Source organism: Myxine glutinosa, chromosome 6, assembly GCF_964187855.1.
Source record: "Myxine glutinosa chromosome 6, kmMyxGlut1.1, whole genome shotgun sequence".
NCBI lineage: Eukaryota > Metazoa > Chordata > Myxini > Myxiniformes > Myxinidae > Myxine > Myxine glutinosa.
In genome coordinates, this window is record NC_136266.1 from 128,451,017 (window position 1) to 128,474,687 (window position 23,671).

The following is a 23,671-nucleotide window of genomic DNA, read 5'->3' on the forward strand; positions in this document are numbered from 1 at the left end:
TCAATCAGGCTTCTCAATATCAATCTGGCTTCTCAATATCAATCTGGCTTCTCAATATCAATCTGGCTTCTCAATATCAATCAGGCTTCTCAATATCAATCTGGCTTCTCAATATCAATCTGGCTTCTCAATATCAATCAGGCTTCTCAATATCAATCTGGCTTCTCAATATCAATCTGGCTTCTCAATATCAATCTGGCTTCTCAATATCAATCTGGCTTCTCAATATCAATCTGGCTTCTCAATATCAATCTGGCTTCTCAATATCAATCAGGCTTCTCAATATCAATCTGGCTTCTCAATATCAATCTGGCTTCTCAATATCAATCTGGCTTCTCAATATCAATCAGGCTTCTCAATAGCACTCTGGCTTCTCAATATCAATCTGGCTTCTCAATATCAATCTGGCTTCTCAATATCAATCTGGCTTCTCAATATCAATCTGGCTTCTCAATATCAATCTGGCTTCTCAATATCAATCAGGCTTCTCAATATCAATCAGGCTTCTCAATATCAATCTGGCTTCTCAATATCAACCTGGCTTCTCAATATCAATCAGGCTTCTCAATATCAATCAGGCTTCTCAATAGCACTCTGGCTTCTCAATATCAATCTGGCTTCTCAATATCAATCTGGCTTCTCAATATCAATCTGGCTTCTCAATATCAATCAGGCTTCTCAATATCAATCTGGCTTCTCAATATCAATCTGGCTTCTCAATATCAATCAGGCTTCTCAATATCAATCAGGCTTCTCAATATCAATCAGGCTTCTCAATATCAATCTGGCTTCTCAATATCAATCTGGCTTCTCAATATCAATCTGGCTTCTCAATATCAATCAGGCTTCTCAATATCAATCAGGCTTCTCAATATCAATCTAACTTCTCAATATCAATCTGGCTTCTCAATATCAATCAGGCTTCTCAATAGCACTCTGGCTTCTCAATATCAATCTGGCTTCTCAATATCAATCTGGCTTCTCAATATCAATCTGGCTTCTCAATATCAATCTGGCTTCTCAATATCAATCTGGCTTCTCAATATCAATCTGGCTTCTCAATATCAATCAGGCTTCTCAATATCAATCAGGCTTCTCAATATCAATCTGGCTTCTCAATATCAATCTGGCTTCTCAATATCAATCAGGCTTCTCAATATCAATCTGGCTTCTCAATATCAATCTGGCTTCTCAATATCAATCAGGCTTCTCAATATCAATCTGGCTTCTCAATATCAATCAGGCTTCTCAATAGCACTCGGGCTTCTCAATATCAATCTGGCTTCTCAATATCAATCTGGCTTCTCAATATCAATCTGGCTTTTCAATATCAATCAGGCTTCTCAATATCAATCAGGCTTCCCAATATCAATCTGGCTTCTCAATATCAATCTGGCTTCTCAATATCATTCTGGCTTTTCAATATCAATCAGGCTTCTCAATATCAATCAGGCTTCTCAATATCAATCAGGATTCTCAATATCAATCAGGCTTCTCAATATCAATCAGGCTTCTCAATATCAATCAGGCTTCTCAATATCAATCTGGCTTCTCAATATCAATCTGGCTTCTCAATATCAATCAGGCTTCTCAATATCAATCTGGCTTCTCAATATCAATCAGGCTTCTCAATATCAATCAGGCTTCTCAATATCAATCAGGCTTCTCAATATCAATCAGGCTTCTCAATATCAATCAGGCTTCTCAATATCAATCTGGCTTCTCAATATCAATCTGGCTTCTCAATATCAATCTGGCTTCTCAATATCAATCAGGCTTCTCAATATCAATCAGGCTTCTCAATATCAATCAGGCTTCTCAATATCAATCTGGCTTCTCAATATCAATCTGGCTTCTCAATATCAATCAGGCTTCTCAATATCAATCTGGCTTCTCAATATCAATCTGGCTTCTCAATATCAATCTGGCTTCTCAATATCAATCAGGCTTCTCAATAGCACTCTGGCTTCTCAATATCAATCTGGCTTCTCAATATCAATCTGGCTTCTCAATATCAATCTGGCTTCTCAATATCAATCTGGCTTCTCAATATCAATCTGGCTTCTCAATATCAATCTGGCTTCTCAATATCAATCAGGCTTCTCAATATCAATCAGGCTTCTCAATATCAATCAGGCTTCTCAATATCAATCTGGCTTCTCAATATCAATCTGGCTTCTCAATATCAATCAGGCTTCTCAATATCAATCTGGCTTCTCAATATCAATCTGGCTTCTCAATATCAATCAGGCTTCTCAATATCAATCAGGCTTCTCAATATCAATCTGGCTTCTCAATATCAATCTGGCTTCTCAATATCATTCTGGCTTTTCAATATCAATCAGGCTTCTCAATATCAATCAGGCTTCTCAATATCAATCAGGCTTCTCAATATCAATCAGGCTTCTCAATATCAATCAGGCTTCTCAATATCAATCAGGCTTCTCAATATCAATCTGGCTTCTCAATATCAATCTGGCTTCTCAATATCAATCAGGCTTCTCAATATCAATCAGGCTTCTCAATATCAATCAGGCTTCTCAATATCAATCAGGATTCTCAATATCAATCAGGCTTCTCAATATCAATCTGGCTTCTCAATATCAATCTGGCTTCTCAATATCAATCAGGATTCCCAATATCAATCTGGCTTCTCAATATCAATCAGGCTTCTCAATAGCACTCGGGCTTCTCAATATCAATCTGGCTTCTCAATATCAATCTGGCTTCTCAATATCAATCTGGCTTTTCAATATCAATCAGGCTTCTCAATATCAATCAGGCTTCCCAATATCAATCTGGCTTCTCAATATCAATCTGGCTTCTCAATATCATTCTGGCTTCTCAATATCAATCTGGCTTCTCAATATCAATCAGGCTTCTCAATATCAATCAGGATTCTCAATATCAATCAGGCTTCTCAATATCAATCTGGCTTCTCAATATCAATCTGGCTTCTCAATATCAATCTGGCTTCTCAATATCAATCAGGCTTCTCAATATCAATCAGGCTTCTCAATATCAATCTGGCTTCTCAATATCAATCAGGCTTCTCAATATCAATCAGGCTTCTCAATATCAATCAGGCTTCTCAATATCAATCAGGCTTCTCAATATCAATCTGGCTTCTCAATATCAATCAGGCTTCTCAATATCAATCTGGCTTCTCAATATCAATCTGGCTTCTCAATATCAATCAGGCTTCTCAATATCAATCTGGCTTCTCAATATCAATCAGGCTTCTCAATATCAATCAGGCTTCTCAATATCGATCAAGCTTCTCAATATCAATACATTAACAACTTTCGTCCAAATCCATCCATAACATTTTGAGATATCCAGCTATGTATCGTTTTTGGCCCTATCTCCCAATGGTGAAAAATCACTTTAAAAATTCTAGTAGCCGGATCCGAATCCGGATCTTCATCAAAATCTAATCATTACGTCCTTGTCACATACTGTACGCTACATCTTTGCCAAATTTCTTCCGAATCCGTCCACAACTTTTTGAGATATCTTGTTCACAAACGGACAAACAAACAGACAGACAGACAGACAGACAAATGGACAGACAGACTGGGTTGAAAACATAACCTCCATCCACCTTTGGTGGTGCAGGTAATAAGGTAAAGGTTTAAACATTTGACCAGAGAGTTGAAGTAGAGAATGTAAGTTTGTGGGAATGGCTGATCTGCACCTTGGGTGCTGTAAGTGACCACGGAGACAGTTAGGTGTGCTTCATTGGGGTAGCGTGCAGGTGATGAGCTAATGGAGTAATATCTTGGAGCAAGTGTTGGAAGCTGAGATAACAGCAGTGTCGCAGGGATGCACAAAGATGGATACATTTCAAAGATCTCCAAAAGAGTGGGGCTTTTCCACCAGCGCCACTCCTCGTATTCATGCTGGCCCTGTGTGACCAACACAACAATGCAAATGAGGCTTAATGTAACCATTTTAAGATTGGTGGAACAAATCAAGAAATCGGACGATTATGAATAATCAAATATTGAATAAATCTTGAATGTTTTGCTGCTTGAATAAATCAAATGATATTAAAAAAGAAGACTTAAGTATCATTAAGCTTCCTGATAGCAAGTTGACACAACTTCAGGGCACAACCTGCCAGCGCTGTTGTTGCGTTCGCAAATGCTACCTGGCAGACATTGTTGGACTTGCGCTTCAGAATCTATCATCACACTCCTCAGCTCAAAATTGCAAAGCAGCTGCACTTTTGAAAAAAAAAATTGACCACAAACAGTTTAAGAAAAAAGAGTTGAGTCAGAAGCAAGCATGTTCTTAGATGCTAATACACTCTAATTCCACAACTCCAATGTACAGTACCTTGGAGAGAATCAGAAGATGCTCTCGCTCAGCCTCACATGAAGCAAATTTTGACAGGTGTCCCAAAAGCTGTGGCCCAGGTGGTGAGGTGATGTCCAGGTAGTGACTTAAGGCCTGTTCAACCGTGCATGGTGGCAGCATTCCCGGTATCCAGTTCCCTTAACAACACACATCATGTTCAACCACATGTAGCAAAAGCAACAACAATTATTAATATTTCATTTGCAGACTGTGCCTGCTGGTTACATCATTGCTGGGATGATGCTGGCTGCATCATCATTGCATCAGTGGCACCATGTGGTTGTGCCACTAATGCAGTGCCCCATATTACCAGTAAGCTGGTACTCATTTTGCCGACCTCTGAAGGATGGCAGGCTGAGTCAACCAACCTGGTGTTATTTAACGGCACAACAGGGGCTCAAACCCAAGACCCTTAAGATCTTAAGCAAGCGCCCTTAACCATTAAGCCAACACCAGGCTTAACAACAACAATTTAAAAAATCCATGCATACAAAATGGTTCTCCCTTTTGTTCACTTCTGTCCCCAAAATACATTCTCGTTCTACAGTTTATACACAATCAGAGCACTGTGACGTCATTTTTAAAGGTCACCTCCATATATTATGAACAAGGGGACAAAATGGGTCTACTTCTACAACCACCACTTATTTAACGACCCCGATTAATCCAACCTTCTTGCTAGGTCGACCGGGGAACCATTTTTGGCTCAAGTCTTTCACGAACCGGCTGCCCAGATTTGACATTCGACTGAAGGTGGCAGCAACTTGTAATTTGTTCAGGATACGGTACTGGTTATAACTTGCCGACTCTTTGCGAGACACCATGGCACCATGGAAGCAATTTAAATAAATAGCACCGCAAAGCGGGCGTAACCCCTCAGCCCATGCATGGTGAAAGGAAGCCGTGGCGGCCATATTGAAAATCGCAGCGCGCTCATTTTCGAAAGGCACCTTCCTCTACTCAACCCCAACACACACTGCAAACATGGATTTAATCGGACAAGCCGTTCTGCTCAAAATTGACGGAAACCAATTTCAAGATGGCTACCGTGGCGGCCATATTGAAAATCGCAGCGCGCCCATTTTCGAAAGGAACCTTCCTCAACTAAACCCCAACACACATTGCAAAAATTGATTTAATCAGACAAGCCGTTCTCCTTGAAATTGACAGAAACCAAAAGTTGACGGATGCCCGGACGACAATACGCCTTAACGCTTCGCCCATTGGGCTGAGGGGTGAAAACGGACTGTCTTGTGCTGGACGTGCTGTAGTGGGGCTAATAAGGGCTATTTATAGTCACGATGACTTTGCCCTTTCACAATTGACCCAAATTTTAATTATTTTCTCCATATCTTTATTATAATAGAGCAAACGTATATGGTTATGTATGTCGTTATGACGTCATGACGTTGTGTTTATATGCGACGAAAACGTCTTCTTTTTCTTCAAATAAATTAACACCCTCTTAATTAACCCTCTTAATTGCGTTAAGACTGCTGAGACCCCTCAGAACTTTGACGACCCTTCAATTCCCCCAAGACCCTTCAGACCACCAAGACCCCTGAAGACCCAAAACACCCCAAAGACCCAAAATACCCTTCAAGGCCCTGGCTCAAAAAGACCCTGAATACCCAAAAACCCAAAATACCCAGAAGACCCAAAACACCCCGGAGACCCAAAACACCCCGGAGACCCAAAACACCCCGGAGACCCAAAACACCCCGGAGACCCAAAACACCCCGAAGACCCAAAACACCCCGAAGACCCAAAACACCCCGAAGACCCAAAACACCTCGAAGACCCAAAACACCCAAAAGACCTAAAACACCCAGAAGATCCAAAACACCCCGAAGACGCAAAACACCCAGAAGATCCAAAACACCCCTAAGACGCAAAACACCCAGAAGACCCAAAACACCCCGAAAACCCAAAACAACCTGAAGACCCAAAACACCCTGAAGACCCAAAATACCCTTAAAGACCATTTAGACCCAAAAGACCCTTAAATCCCCCAAAAAACCAAAACATCCCAAAGACTCTTAAAGACCCAGAGGAAACAAAAGACCCTTAAGACCCAAAAGCCTCTGAAGACACCAAACACCCAAAAGACCCTAAAGACCCAAAACACCTCAAAGACGCAGAGGATCCAAAAGATCCTGAAGACCCAAATGGCCCTGAAGACCCAAAACACCACGAAGACCCAAGACACCGAAAATGGTCAAAGATGCCTACCCCTCTGAAACGACGTGTGGCAAGGCGCGCGGAGCGCTCCGAGTCACGTGAGTTATCATAATAAAGGTTTGTTGAAAACTTGATGAAAAGCCTCAAATGGTAAAAAAAAAGTGATGGCCTGGACAGAAGGAGAGGTGCGCATGCACCCACACCCACACACACACACACACACCACACAGACACACACAAACATACACACACAAACATGCGCACACATGTGTACACACACACACACACACACACACACACACACACACACAAACATGCGCACACACATGTACACACACAAACATGCACACACACGTGTACACAAACATGCACACACACACACGTGTACACAAACATGCACACACACGTGTACACAAACATGCACACACACATAAACATGCACACATACAAGCTAACAACCACAGCCATGGCGACAGCAACAACAACTACATGTTAACAATTATCAGGGACGCCTTTCGCAGTGGTTGTATCCCCCAACGCAAGTCCTGGGCCAAATCTTCCCCATTCTTCCCTGCTGTCCGGATTCGTCAGGGCAGCCCAGCCACGGTCAGAGTGGCAATCGGTCCCCATGGACCAGTCCTTTCCCTCTTGTCTCTCTCTCTCTCTAACTCTGTCGTGGCTCTGACTTTGTGAAGGTAGGGCGACACCATCCTAGATGTGGGGGATCTCCAGGTCCTTCCTGGGAGATCGATCGGCTGACTCAGTGACACGGGCTTGTTCAAGAAAACTGTCCATGACTATACAGCAACAACGTGTTATAAAAGATCCCTTGTCACCTTTTTTTTTTAAACTTCATTTTACATCTTCATTGAGACTCACAGATAGACATGCAATATGTTTGTGAAGTACAACATGCTATCTTTCGAATAAAACCGTCAACAAAGTGATAGGTATGCACGGCTAGTAGATCTAAAAAAGAAGGCCAGCCTCCACGTTAGAGAAGCGAACCAGCCTCCTACGCCTACAAGAGGCAAAGTATTCCTGTTGGGTACAAAGGCTCAAAGACATGAAGACAACCTCTTTTTTATACCTATTGTACCCCTCTCCATGGCCTCCATGATTACACTGATAGCTCTCCAAGCTACAACTATGAAACCTATATGCTCAATTCTCTTTATCCCACCTTGTTCCTCCAGCATCTCCAGCTGGATCACTCCAGGTGGCGCATCGCAAAGACGTTCAAGCAATGCAGACACCATGCCAGGGTGGTTGGTGGGAAATATTCCAATGTGATCCCCAGGTAGATATGAAAGTGCCCTCTCGTTCCCAGTGTCTAGTCGCACTCGCAGAGTTGATCGACTACATGGTGGGGGAGGGAAAGACAGCCATGAGAGCAGTTCAAGAAGGTGGGTTTAAGGGGAAAATGTAATTGCTTAGTTATCTAGTAAATGAAAAAGAAAGTTTGTTTATTATGACGAAACCTTTAAAAAAAAATCGTCATATGTCAGTCTTGTTATTTGGCAAAAAAAATTTTCCCGGCGTAGCCCATCGGGCAGAGCCGTCTAGAACAGTGTTTGTCCGTCTGTATGTATGTATGTCCCCTCAAATGTATACCAATCAGAGCTGAGAATCTGGTCACATGACAGGGTGATGTGATTACATCTGATGTCATTACGGCCGTGCTGCATCTGACTCTCCACACGCCGCCATTTTGATTTATATGCCGTTCATACTGAACATATCGTCGAACCTGTCATATATCACAATCGCCATGCTCCACCTTTACGTTTTTCATTCAGTGTAAAACACAAACAACCAGATTGATAAAATGACCATCAAATATCGAAAGCATCGGCGTTACGTCTCTTCCAACAACATGGTATGTATAGGCCTTAGGCGTTATGGCTCCCCTTCCACTTCGGACAAATTAAACCCAGGTTTCTTAATAAAATAATACAGTGATATCGTTTTCGTAATAATAATAATAATATTATCGTAAATATAACCATAATACTTTAATCCCAATGTCGTGAATGGAAAGTTGATGGATTGAAGCGGTGTAACTGCGGATCTAAGGAATTCACCTCCGTTTTTTAAAAATAATAATATAATTTTCGTAATAATAACGTAACGTTATTATTATAGTAAATCTAATCGTAACACTAATCCCTTTGTAGTGACTGCAACGTTACTGGAGGTTAAATATATATCTTATATGTATTAAAGTAGCGGAAGTTTTGTGTCCGGCCATCATGCTACGTCAATACGTAGGGGAAAGTGGTACAAAATGGACCCCTTGGGTCATATGGACCCCTTGGTATATTACACCAGCAGCTGCTGCCATCTTGTGGCTGTTCATGTTAAAACATTCCTTTGTGGATTAGCAGAAAGTAACAACATGGTGGCCATCCCTATCCAGTCTTGAACTCGAGCTGAACCATCCAACATTTTGACACCTACTAGGATCTATCGGTAGGTATGTGAGAAAATTGTGTTTGTGGTGACAGAGTGACTCATATTTCCTAGTGTTACTGCATGCTTTTAGAGTATAAGTCAGTCACTAAAATTGACCTTTGAAACATTCTGCCCAGTACATGTGGTTTCCAATGATGTCAGGTTTTCATGGAGGTCGTTCATGGGGCAAAACGGTCCATTTCCCTGGGGTAAAATGGCCCGTGGGGTACCATTTTACCCTTTAGTGGGCCATTTTACCCCATACATGTTTCTTATTTTTGTTACAAATATGTAGGCCTATGTATACATGTAGGCCTACCCTATATGTATGTATGTATGTATGTCTGTATGTATGCATGCTTGCATGCTGGCTGGCTGGCTGGCTGGCTGCATGCATGCATGTAACTTATACATATCTACTTATACCATGTCATTTTATGCACTGAAATATAAGTTCATCTATTGGGCAGGGTGCTTCATGATTGTTGTCTGCTTTAGTTAGTGCTGTTCTCACCAAGTCGGGTAATGAGGGTTAGGAATAAGGGATTATGGGTCATCAAAATGGTCACTGTTTGAATTTTGATTTTCTGTGGAAGTAAGATAGAAACATTGGACCTTACTCTCACACTCGCTGCGAGAGGCCCTGGAAATGCTGTGAGACCTGTTGATGGTCCTGCACCTAATGGTAATGCTGCAAGAGGCCCCGAAAATGCTGTGAGACCCATTGGTAACACTCAAAGACATGCTGCTGTTCCAAGACCTGCTGTTGCAAGCACCAGTAGGGAGTTCATTTCACCCTTTCAAATCAGTCCCCCACCTAAGGCTACTCCTGCTAAGGGTAGGCCTACAACACGTCAATCAAAAAGGTCAATGTCAGAGTATTTAACATCAAGCCCATACAAGAAACGACTTGCTGATGCAGCTGAAGAAAAGAAAAGACAGGAAGCACAGAAGGCAGAGAAGGCAAAGCAGAGAGCTGAAAAAAAACCTCAGAAGCAAAAGAAAGTTGCAGAAAAGCCAAAAAAGAAGATAGTGAAGGGTAAACGGGCTATATTTACGGCACCAGAAGAATCTAGCGAGTCTGAGGATGATGATGGAACAATGTGCTTATTCTGCCGGGAAAGTTATAGTGTGATAGGAGAAGGATGGATAAAGTGCACAGTCTGTCGTCTTTGGGCCCATGATGGTTGTGCAGGTGTGGATGAAGAAGATGTGAATTTCATCTGTGACTTTTGTGCCTAATTATGTGCATAATCTCACCTTGTAGTCTGTAATTTTTCACAATAAATATTATTTCAGGTTCAAAGTGTTTTGATTGGTGACTCTGAGGGTAATTATTATGTTTTTCAATGGGGTGACCATATTACCCCACGGGGTGACCATATTACCCCACGGGGTGACCATATTGCCCCATATGTGGGGGCCATTTTGCCCAACGTGGTGTACAAAATGGCCCACTTAGCACATTTTTGGTCTTTGGTTCTCACCAGTGAATGGTTGATTTGATTCTAATACCAAGTAATTTGTGTATTTATAATGGAATAATGATTGTAAAGACACTGTCTGATTTCAGATATACTGCATCATTTTGGATAAAATTTCAAAGAAAGCTTAAGTGTGCCATTTTGCCCCACCTTCCCCTACATGATGGATGTCATTACGGCGTAAACACCCGCTCACTTGGAGAGCTGCAGGAAGGGTCATTCCCATTTGGGGTATATAGATTACAGTCTCTCTATGGTCGGGTCTGAAGAACATTAGGTGTGTGTTCATTTACCAAGGTTCTTGTGGAGAGATCGTCTAGTGGTATAAATATTCAAGCAAGCACTCCATTCAAAACCGTTAAGGAATGGCTGGCTTGGCAAGCGCTAGCTAGCTGCTTGGTAAATGGGCACACCTCCAACCTTGTGGGGTATATAGATTACAGTAGATCTTCTCTCAGTTCTGTAAGTAAAACTTACCTCACGGACGTCAAGATTCTTACAATTTATTTGTTTAATGTGTTAAGCAACATTAGCGACTGTTTAAAAAGCTAATATGTGTGTTTGTGGTTTATAATATTTTACAAGCGCGGCTGTTAGACTTTTGGTCTTGTTTTTTGACAAGTATGTTCACTGCGGTTTGTGTGTGTGTGTGTGTGTGTGTGTGTGTGTGTGTGTGTGTGTGTGTGTGTGTGTGTGTGTGTGTGTGTGTTTGTGTGTTTGTCCGCTCACTTATACTTGCCTACAGGTCACAATGTTAAACTGATCTTCACGAAACTTCACCAAATAGTAGAGTTGGTGGTCCGACAGAATCCTAATTATTTTTGAGGTCAAAAGATCAACATAGGCCAAAGGTCAACCACCTTTTCCAAATTTCTAAAATTCTCAATTTTCATCTGATTGACTTGAAATTTGAATAGGATTTATATTTCAGCTTGCTAAATTTGAAGCCACCAACTATTTTCGAAATCAACATAGGCTAAATGGTCAACAACCTTTTCAAATTTCTAAAATCCTCATTTTTTATCCGATCGATTTGAAATTTGAATAGGATTTGTTTGTCTATGAGTGAGATAACTCACGAAAGCTTTCAGCTATCTTCGTGAAACTTTACCAGAGGATTCCGAAGAACAAAAAGTGAGGCTGTCAATGTTATTTGACTATACACAGTATGTCAAAGGTTAAGGTGACAGTAACATCATTTCCTTAAAACAGTTACGACCAAAAGTGTTTGTGCTACGTGACAACAAACCTGACACAAATGAGTTGAAAAAGCCAATTCCCAGAAGACTTGATAATCCGATCGTTATTAAAAAGCAAGATTTCTGTAGGGACTGGGGACCAGATGATGCATTTCCAAAATGGCAACAATCCGTTGACATATAACATCGTTTCCATGGCAATGAAGTCGGCAATGATAGGGGTTTTTTTGATGTGAACCCCTTCTCATTCTTGTATATGAGTTTTTTTAGGGACAAAAAAGACGATAACTCGAAAACGCTTCAAGATACATTTATCAAGTTGCCATGAAGAAATCAAAGAGCTATAATTAGGACGGAGGAGTTATGTATTGCAATATGGTATGGGTTCTGACTGTTACAGCAATCGTTCCTCAGCCACTGATGGGAAATATATCGTCAAATGACCATGTTCAAAGGTCAAGGTTCTCTCAATTTTCATCATGCCTGCCATGCTACCACCTGACACCTTTTGGTTTAATTGTTTGTTCGTTTATGCATTCGGACACTGCAGTAACCAGTGTGACCAAACATTGCATGGCCTCTTCTTTCATTCAGAGGATGGTAGAGAGTTATGATTGGATACAAAATTGACCCCAGATAAACTAGATATCTGGCCTTTAGGCCTCGATTGGGTCTTGTGCTTATACACTGCCTGGGTTTTTTTCCCAGGATCGATGAAGTAATATGTATTGTGAAGATCGTATGTTGAGGTTGTTGTGATTTGTTATCAACAACACAAATTGAATCATCATAGTGTTTACACGTGCGCTTGTTATTAAAAAGATTGCTTTACACTTTATTCTAACACTTCCATGTTCAATCCTCGAGTGCGTATGTTTTCTTGTGCACTGCCTGGGTTTTCCCGCAATATTGATCGAGTAATACGTTTTGTGATTGTCATGCAGGAAATATTTTAATACATACTCGTATTTCATTGAATTTCCCCGTGCAATGCCGGGTACTTCAGTGAGTTGTTAATAATACTTTACAAGGTTATTTGTGATTAAGAGAGCAGGAGACACCACAGTAGCAATCTGATTTTAAGTTTGATTTGTGGCAGAGTCAACTCAAAGTGTAAAACTCTTCCACATTGGTGGAATTTTTCTCAAATTTTAATGGTTATTTGTTATGAAGATTTTCCCCATCATCTGCAAAATCTCTTTCAATTAGAAACGACAATTGTTCACTGTGGCGTTCACAGTCAGTTGGAAAACATACAGCAATAGCTGGTTGATCAATGTTGAACCTGAGTATTTGTATGAAAACCACTTGCAGGGTGTCCAGGGTAGGCTTCCAACAAATAAGATGACATTGGTAATGTGTAATCAAATGGGACTGCTATTGATTTTGCTTTGCTTCGTTTTTTAAATTAAAGAATAACAAGAATGAGAAGGGATTCACTTGCCTGGATTCTCTGCTTTGTAGATTGTCGTGGGAGATGAATCGAGCTGGGAAAACGTCCCGCTTATGCACACGTGTCAGGGCTAGGGTGGTGGTGAATAAAATTGCTTTCAAACCATATGCCAAGTAAAGTATCAACCCAATCAAATCATTAACCGTAACCCATTCATTCACCAATTCATTCATTCATTCACTCACTCATTCATTCACTCATTCTTTCATTCTACCTTCATGTGTCATTTATATAAATATATAAATAAATATATGAATATATTATATGAATATAAATGGTATATGAATATATGCTTGTGTGTTTATGGATGTATGTATCTCTATATTTGTATATGCACGTGCACCGAACTGTAACGCGACCGGTAACTGTAAGCTGCGCTTCACTTCCGTTGAACTTGGGGACGGTGAGTGAGCTTCAGCATGGCTCTTCCTTTTGTATGCATTTTCTACACATATCACACATCTTACACACATCACTATACATACTTGTCTGACATACATGCCTGTTGTTTCTGTAGACTAAGAAGAAGACCTTTGTTGGTCGAAAGCTTGTCGACAATTAAAGATCGACGTCCTGAAGCTACGTCCGTGTCTGATTTTATCTCCCGATTATTTATTTAATGCAATGAGACGCCCTGCTCGTACTGTGGAGTTTTTACTATTTCTCACAGTTATATATTGTTACGGTTTTTAGAACCTTCACTTTGTAAATTTAGTAGTAAATTTCCTGTGTACATTTCCCCTTAATTGGCTGTTAATTGATCGCACCTTAGTTAGTCCATCACATCATGTAGCAAATCATAGGCTTCCCTCAATAGTTATTTCATTATTATGTGTATCAGTATAAGGCTGTGTGTCCAATAGTCGATCTTACGTTGCACCAAAATCAAATAAGATAGATCCCCTTTTCAAATTCCCCAAAGCCTCCATTTCCAACTGCATTACCTCCATTACCAACTGCATTCGCCGCCATTGCCATGTGCTCTAACTCGGGGAAGAAGGGCGTGGCCCGCCCATTGTCATCAGGAGGAGTCAGCCAGCCCCGATCAACCAACCAAGAATGAGTGGGTTTGGCTTGAGAGGGCGGAGAGAGAATGATCAAGAGGTTCGCGAAGATTCGAGGGTGTGGCCTATATAACCCGTTGCGAGGAGCCCCCACCTGAGTTCTGAGGGAGGTGCGCTGGACAAGACGAGTGAGGAGAGTCCCGAGGGAGAGAAGCCGCACAAGTGTTCCGTGTGTTTGAAGGAGCTTCGAAGACGCAGGAGGCGGAGACGCGCAGAGGATCCGGAGCATGCTCGCCGTACCAACCAACACCGACGGCAATTGCCAGAACCAACCTCCAACGAACAAGGGCGTGCACGCAAACCTTGACGTCGTGCGTCCACTTGGTGAAACCAACGAACCTGAACCTTCTCCCCGTCATTCCTGCCTTCAAGTTCCCCATTCGTGTGAGTCTGCCCGTCGTCTGTCCTCTGTGTTGTCTGGGGTATAAGTAATTAGCTTGTTATAAGGATTGCACTGTGTCTTCTTCTTCTTCTTCTTCTGTAAATTACTTTCGTTTCTTTCCTTCTCCTTTGGTTTCTTTGGTTGTGTAAATAATAATAATAAATACCTGTTCCTCCTTCGCTTTGGTTTTCATTCACACCCGATCGCTTTAGTGATTTCCCAATTGAGTCCCTGTGGTGCGATTTCGGCCAAAGCTCCGCAATCGGGTTAGTCTTTGTTAAATGGCTCGAACTCCGGGTTGCTAAAAACCGCTCGGCAACTAGTCTATCTAAAACCGTGGTTCGAGCGGGAGTCTCTTCCCTGCTTCACGGTCAGGAGTGGCACCCAGGTCCTTGGGACCTTTCATTGACCAATTACCCTGGCTGCTCCCGACCGGAAAGAGCGTTGGGATTTCCAGGACTCACGTCGGTCAGTAACAGACAAGGGGCTAACCCCCCCCTTGGTAAGGGGAAAAGGCCGACGACTGAGATCCGTAACAATATATATATATATATATATATATATATAGATATATAGATATATATATACAGTATATATATATATATATATATATATATATATATATATATATATATATATATATATCTATATATATATATATATATATATATATATATATATATATGGAAGGAAATTTCTGCCTCTAGTTGATTGGATGATAATTTTAAGCATTCTGGTAGGTGATTGGATGATAACTTTAAGCATTCTGGTAGGTGATTGGATGACAACTTTAAGCATGCCTGGTCAGTGAGCCAGCTTGTGCTATGAAAATGTGTCATATTTATTTATAATTATCAGAATAGAGAGGTGTTTTTTTTTTTGAAAGGTAAAAAACATTGTATTTTAACTTAGGCCAATGGTAGTGCCTTAAGTATCTTGTCAAACTTCAAATACCAGAAACTAGTTCTATCGCGGTGGTCCGCGGCACCAGCTGGAAATGGTGTTTACTCCATACTTGACCAGCTGGAGTCAGTGGGCCTGTCGCAGTTTCCATATTCATCTCATCTCCAACGTAAAACACATCACATGCAGCCTGCATACGGCACACACACACACACACACACACACACACACACACACACACACGGTACAATAATGTGCCACAACATGTTGCCTATGCAGGGACGCTGTTGAGATAAGAGAGAAGTGCAATTGAGTACGGGTGACCATCTGAGACGCAGCCGCTAACCTGGAAGGCCTTTTGGGCCCAGCAGCAGAAAGCCAGTTGCTGCCCACACAGCTCATCTCCTTCTGAGATAGTGAGGATTCGCTCTCCACCGAGCTCCTCGAGCATGCAATCCACCGCATGTGCGAATGCGCAGAAACGTGGGTACGCCTGTGAGCCCAGGCCAAACACGGAAAACCTGCCGCAAGGCACGTGTTTTAACCTCGTTATTGAAAAGGACATACAATAAAAGCAAGACGTTAATTGTCTGATCCATCAAATCAGAGTCACCAAACGTACCATGATCGATGTTCTTAGAGAGCCTATCCTTTATCAGCCTGTTAATGTAAACCTCTTCAAAGAAGTCCTAATCATAATTGTCAGGCTGAATCCTACAGACAAAGTCCACAGGCTTTTTAGACTCCAAACATCTCTTTAACTTACATCATGATATTGTTATGCTGAAGGGGGCATATAGGAACCACAACTAGTCTTGTCAAACGTGCACTGAGGAGGCAGTGAGCGTCTTTTATAAGACAGAATACGGTACAATTGTTGTGTAAAACCTCCTGTACCAGGTGAGGCCAGGCGGAGGATTTGTGGCATTTAATATCAAAGGCGCAAAGGAACTTGGAAAGTGTGACACACTTATAAAGAGGATATTACACAAGCCGTTTGACCAGAGGCCATGGCAGCCATCTTGGAATATGTATGACAACAGCGCCTTCAAGGAAGTCACGTAGCAGCAGTGGGGGGGAATGTTTTGCAATTAACTGCACAAACGATCAAACCAGCGCAAATAATGTGGTCTAAACTTCCAAAAGTGAGTTGTGATTATTCATTATTTATATGATGATTCATATTTGGAGGTAATGAGCTTGATTTGCATAATTTATTCAGTGAGGTAAATCAGCCTTGCTACATCGGTTGCATACAACTAGGTACTAGGTAGGCCTAGCGGCTAATATTGTCAACGCTACTGATTGCATTTGATTGATTGGGACTGATCAGGGCCGATGAGAAGGGGAGGGGGTCAGGATGGGTCGATGTTGAGGGGCCCGAACTTCTCCCGTATTTTATTTTAAACAGTACAGCGAAACTCCTTGTCCTCACTTCCTCATCGTTTCATGATTGAAGAGTCATGGCTGGTGAAAGATCACGTTATGCTTTGTTTCAAGTCCCACATTGTTGTGGGGTTGGCCGGGGGAAGTTTGTCTCAAGTCTTTCACGAACTGGCTGGTCAGGCTTGACGTTCGACTAAGGTTATAGCAGGGAATTTGTAATTTACCAGGGTTCCGGCATTAACTTGCCAGCTCTTCACGAAGGACACAGTGGGATCTTTAACGTACACTGACTCATGTCGACGATGAGACGCCCAGTTTCATGTCCATCGGTGGACGGCACACATTGATGAACCACCCTCTCTGTAAAACCTTTTGCCATTAGGCAGACAAAATGTTTCTGTACACTTCTGAGTCCATTCTGCTGCTGCCATCATTATTACATCATCAATAAAGATGCGTGAGCCAGTTCCAAAGGCAGCCATGCAAACCCAAGCCATGACACTACCTCCACCATGCTTCACAGATGAGATAGTATGCTTTAGATCAAATCCAGTTCTTTCCTTTCTCAACATTTACACATTTCTATTGCTTTGGTAAAGCTTTATCTTGGTCTCATCTGTCCATAAAACTTTGTTCCAGAACTCTTCTGACTCACCTCTGTACATCTTGTCAAATTCTAATCTGGCCTTTCTATGCTTGGTGCTGATGAGTGGTTTGCATCTTGCGATGTAGCCTTTGTAATTCTGCTGTTGAAGTGTTCTGTGAATGGCATATTGTGATCCATTCATCCCTGTACTCTGGAGGATGCTGGTGATGTCATGATCGTTGTTTTTGGGTTTTTCTTCACAGCTCTGATCATCTGCAGTTGTTTTCCTTGGTGACCTGGCTGTTGTCTATTGTAAATACACTAGTGGTTTCTTTCTTTTTCAATATATTCCAAATTGTTACCTCTGCCACCGAAGGTGGATGGAGGTTATGTTTTCACCCCTGTCTGTTTGTCTGTCTGTGAACAAGATATCTCAAAAAGTTGTGGACGGATCCGGATGAAATTTGGTGAAGAGATTTTGTATGTGGCAAGGACGAAATTATTAGATGTTGGTGAGGATCCGGATTCGGATCCGGCTAGTAGAATTTTTTTAGTGATTCTTCACCATTGGGAGATGGGGCCAAAAACGATACATAGCAGGATATCTCAAAACGTTGTGGACAGATTTGGATGAAACTTGGTGGACAGGTTGGGAGTGTGACAAGGACGAATCAATTCAATTTTGGTGAAGATTTGAATGTGGATTCGGATATGATAATTATTTAATTTCTAAGTGATTCTTCACCATTGAGTTATACGGATAAAACCGATACCTAGCACGATATCTCAAAACGTTGTGGACGGATTTTGATGAAACTTGGTGGACAGGTTGGGAGTGTGACAAGGACGAATCAATTCAATTTTGGTGAAGATCTGAATATGGATTCGGATATGATAATTATTTAATTTCTAAGTGATTCTTCACCATTGAGTTATACGGATAAAACCGATACCGAGCACGATATCTCAAAAGGTTGTGGACAGATTTTGATGAAACTTGGTGGACAAGTTGGTTAGGTGACAAGAACAGGCCAGTTCGATTTTGGTTCAGGTCCGAATTCAGATCTGGCCTATCATTGGGATACAAAACATAAACTGTTCAGCCTGGCGGAGGTATGCGCTCCACCGAGTGCTCTTCTAGTTATATTTGCGATGCCCAATTTTTGTGCTTTGGTTCTAATTGAATTCTTCCGTTTTTTCCAGCTTCCAAATTGCTTGCATTTCTTTCATAGACAGTTCACTGGTCTTCATGCTAGTTTATGCCTAGTGCCACCAATGGCAGACTCCCAAGGCAAACGCAAAGGCTAAAACTAAGATTTGACATTCACAGCTCCTTTATGTGTGAACAATCAATGCACTAAGAAACACCTGAGCAACAAGAAACACCTGTCAGTCATCTGTTCCAATACCTATGCTTACTAAAATGGGGGGGACTCAACATAAAAAGTGCTATTGTTCTACAAAGGTAAAACATGTATCTATCTATAATTCCAGTAATCTCTGTGTGTCTGTGTGTGTGTGTGTGTGTTTGTCTGTGACCGCTGTTTCTCGACAACTACCGGTCCGATATACTTGAAACTTGCCAGGTATATTGCTGGGGACCTGAGGATGTGCCTTTTCAAGGTTTCATATTAATCGGAGAAGTAGTTACCGAGCTATGGCGATTTAGCCGTTCGCCGTTCGCTTTGGCTTTGCGAATGGACCAAACCATTTCATGTAAATAGAGGGGGGGGGGGGGGGGGTTCTGTGGTCGTTGCGAATGGACCAAACCATTTCATGTAAATAGAGGGGGGGATTGTCACCGTACTCGCAAGCCGTTCGCTTTGGCTTTGCGAATGGACCAAACCATTTCATGTAAATAGAGGGGGGGGATATAATTTTAGATATATATATAGTACGGGCATGCCCTAGTAAATATAAATACCAATAAATATTTCACCTTCTAAAAAGTATAAAAGCTGACCTTCTGTACTCTTCTTTCATATTCATCTTTTGATCTCAAATCCAAATTTCTTGAGTACTCAGTGTTTAAAAAAAAGTGGAATATTTGAGCAGCCTGATATTCTGTCGTTTCTAATGCTATATCCTTCTCTCTTGAAGACTGTGGTGGTATGCTCTTTCTAACAAGTAGTCAGTAGGACCCTACGTCAACTGTGGCGTTCACAGTGGAACAAAAAGTGAAAATCGTGACTTTGGGGTTTGAGACAAAATCCTACGTGCAGGTGCGCCGACGATACTGTCAGTATTACAATGTTCACACCTGTAATGGACCTTCAGTGGAAGCATTCAGCGGTTTGTGTCCAAGCACATGGAAGCGTGAAAAAATCTAAATAAAGGCAACAGTGGCTGTGCACCAAGTGTTACCAAGGACCAAGGGAACATTGATCTTGTGAAAGATTCTGCTATCGAAATTCCTAAGAAATCCCACCATCGGCGTTCCTGAGAACTGGTGATCTCAGTAAAGGTGGGCGCGATTCGGAAAATGTTAAGTCCGCTTACCGCTTATCCGCTCCGCCAGCCCGTGTAGTCCGATTCGCTTATCCGCTTCAGCGGCCGAAAATCTTAGTCCGCTTACCGGTTATCCGCTTATCCGCTTCGATTCGATTTTTTAAAAGCGCTTCGACGTTTTTAAAGCGATTTTTGACGTTTCCAAAGGGAATTTAATGCTTTTTAAGCCTAAATAGCCATTTCTAACTACTACAAAGACAAACAAAGCTTTTAAGATCAAAAATATACATTTTTATTTAAATAAAATTTATTCAAAATTTATTGAAATAAAGTTTTCCACTCGACTCTACTCTACTCTACAGTTAATTTAAATATAATTTTAATATATGCAAGTTACATTAAAGAAAAATCAATTTGCCCGTCCTTTCTTTGACAAGAGTCTACTAGTCAACAGACCTGGCGCCGGCCATGTCCTGGAAGGACTTGTGGCGGCCGCGTCTGCTGCCGCCGTCGAGGGCCGCCTTGAGGTCGTTGTGCTGGGACTGCTGGTTTGCGTCGCTCGTGTGCCTGTCCCTGGCACTGCCGCTGGGCTGGAGAGTCAGAAATCTCTCCATCTTGACGTTATTGCCGCTCTAGCGTCCAATAAAATATTCAGTTTTCACTTATTATTCACTTAAATAAATATTCACAATTCTAGAGTAACGGCTCAGGCTAACAGCTGATTTGGCGAATCGCGATGCGCTTTAATTTTTCGGTAGACCGCTTACGCTTATCCGCTTCGGTTTCCGGGGGTTGTTCTGATTCGCTTATCCGCTTCGAAAACGTTAGTCCGCTGCAGCGGATAAGCGGATAAGCGGACTTTCGAAGCGGACCGCCCACCTTTGGATCTCAGCCAGATTTATGTGGCGCATTCTCACTTCTGAACTCAAGCTCTACCCCGACATCATATCTGTTAGTCATAAACTAACTCTGAATGACATGGCAAGAAGAGTAACAATGTGTGATTGGTTCAGTCAGGGACCGAATGAAAAGGTACCCAAATTGGATCAACTCCTTGTGGTTCAGTGATGAAGCAAACTTCCATTGGAATGGGGCTATCAACAATCACAACATCTTCTGGGGGTGCTGAGCCTCCTGAGGAGGTGTCTGAGATGTCTCCCAAAGGCCCCAAGTCCACTTGCTTCTGTGCATTGACTGCCAGATAGGGTATACTGGGACCGTATTGGTTCAAGGATGCCAATGGTAAGATGGTGACAGTCAACGGCTAGTGGTACAGCGAAGTCTTACGCCGATTCCACACTGATCTCACTCAACTACTGTCTCCAGACCAACTCAAACTTGCATGGTTCATGCAGGACCACACACTGCAGGTGAAACCATCGACTTGCTCCACCAGGTGTTTGGAAATCATCAGCCTGGGCACAGCGCATGAGTGGGGCCACACAGCCCGGATTTGAATCCATTGGATTTTTTTCTTTTTGGGTGCTGCCAAAGGTCAAATTTACACCAACAAACCTTGAACCCTGGCTGTCCTGGAGCAGGAAGTGGAGGACTACCGTCAGGCTACCACTCCAGCCACTTGCAGGCGAGTTGTGCAGAATTTTGGAGTCAGGATCAAAGCCTGTTTGAACAGAGGGAGAGCACACATTTAAAATGTCAATTCTAAGTGGTATAATGAGTGATTTGAAAATGGCAAGGTGCGTGCTTTCCATCAATGTATCACTGAACTTGCTACCTTTTGTAATTTGTCTCCAAGAAAACGTTCAAATAGTCCACTTTTTTGAAACACCCTGTATATAGCAATAATAACAAATTTGACTTCACTGTTCCAATACTTATGGAGTGCACTGTATATTGTCAACTGCAGTGACAGATGCTGGTGAGATATCTAGATCATGATTGCATGGGAATGCTGTGCAAGCTTGATAAGTATTTTATTTACTTCATTGGTATTTATTTGTTTTACAAGCTATAGTGACATAGCATGATAGGTTATGATGTCAGTGCCGTGACCTGTGTTTGTGGCTAGAGAGTAAAATCCTGAGCAAGACCTTGTATTGGCCAGTCGTCCTGCGCTTTGAAGACTGTCCTGTCGATTTGGCTGCTGAATGCTCAAAGATGCTGCACATCCTTCAGCGCTCATCTGACTTGGATTGTAACCACCATAAGTTCTACAGTAAGAATCCACACATACGAATGACTGTAAGAATGATGAAAACCAAAAGATGAGTGTGATGATAATTACAATGATAATAATCATTATGAAGACCATTACAATTGGTATGCTTATGGATATGTGGTTATGACTTTGATGATCATCAGAGGTTATGTTATAGTCCACAAAGGTTAAAAGTTTCCAACAATAATTAAGATAACAAGAACTGTGAGCAATGATGATAGCCTTCCAGGCAAAATGGCTGCCATACCACGTGACTGACATCATCATCATCATTTTCCAAAACATTTCCTCATGGGTAGTCGGTCATATCTGTAAGTTTGGTTTGTATCAGTTAAGTGGTTCTGGAGATATTGATTTTCATTTTTTCCCATTAAATCCAAGATAACCGACACCATGTGACTGATGGTGTCATAGGTGGCAAAAAAATCCTCATGTGTAGTCAATCATACATATGATGTTTCCGATTGATCCGATGAGTGGTTCTGGAGATATCGTTTTTCAAATATTTTTCCTTAAATTCAAGATGGCCACCATACCACGTGCCTGATGATGTCATATTTCAGAGAAAAAAAAATTATCATGGGGAATTGATTATATATCAAATTTAGTATTGATCCGTTTAGTAGTTCTGGAGAAAGAGATGTTTAAAGATTTTCATTAGATACAAGATGGCCGTAATATCACGTGACTGATGACGTCATAGTTTACATATATTTTTCCCACATCAGTAGTTGATCATATGTATGACATTTCACATTGATCAGTTATGCGGTACTCCGGAAAAGATTATTTAGTTTTTAGCTTAAATTCAAGATGGTGGCCAAACCACATGACTGATGATGTAATTGTTTGCAAATGTTATCCCCCCATTTGTATGTAAAGATATGTTTCAAGTTTCATATCGATTGGACAAGTGGTTTCGGAGAATTGGTTTTAAAGTTTTATTTCTTTTAAAGGTTTTTTAAAAAAGTTTCAATATTTCGGAGAATTGGTTAAAACCACGTGACCAATGACGGTTTTTTACAAAGTTTTATCCCCATTGCTAGTCGATCATATTTGTAAAATTTTGCATTGATCTATTTGGCGGTTCTGGAGAAGATGTTTAAAATTTATGACGTCATAGGCAATGGCAGCCAATGTAAGTCAAATTTGCAAAAACAAAATTAGTGATGCACAAATTTACATAGGTATCTATTAATGAGTTTAAATTACGTAGATCGGTTTTCTCGTAAATGAATATAACGTTTTTCGTAAATGAGTATAACTGTATTCTCGGAATTGTCTCCACAAATTTAGTGAGACAATAATCCTTACAAGAACAATAGGCTTCCAGTGGGAACCTCACTGTTGTGGGTTGTGGGACAATTTGCAGTGTATCTGTTGTGTTGCTGGATATGTTGTCCGGATTGTGGAGGTACGATCACCTTACGTACCTTTTCCCATCTAAATTCAACACTTGTCGCTTCATTTGCACCAGTGCTTCGTAAAATGCCTGGTAGGGTAAAGGTAGTGTAGAACCAGGCAGTAACAACTGTAAAAAGGATCTCAGGGAGAGATATTGTCTCAAATTCTAATATTTCACCATATAGT

General features: G+C 41.4%; 1 protein-coding gene across 1 annotated transcript in view; it reads right to left on the reverse strand.

The window, feature by feature from the left end:
• NOS1 (nitric oxide synthase 1) overlaps positions 1-23,671 on the reverse strand; it is a 111,116-nt gene that overhangs the window by 19,835 nt on the left and 67,610 nt on the right. Inside the window, exons 12-20 of the mRNA XM_078781070.1 lie at positions 23,515-23,573; positions 21,954-22,073; positions 15,829-16,003; positions 15,534-15,672; positions 13,125-13,203; positions 7,727-7,902; positions 5,950-5,973; positions 4,342-4,499; positions 3,698-3,908 (exon numbers count right to left, since the gene is read on the reverse strand). Of these exons, the coding sequence (XP_078637196.1) occupies positions 3,698-3,908; positions 4,342-4,499; positions 5,950-5,973; positions 7,727-7,902; positions 13,125-13,203; positions 15,534-15,672; positions 15,829-16,003; positions 21,954-22,073; positions 23,515-23,573 (1,141 nt within the window). The remainder of the gene's footprint in view (positions 1-3,697; positions 3,909-4,341; positions 4,500-5,949; positions 5,974-7,726; positions 7,903-13,124; positions 13,204-15,533; positions 15,673-15,828; positions 16,004-21,953; positions 22,074-23,514; positions 23,574-23,671) is intronic.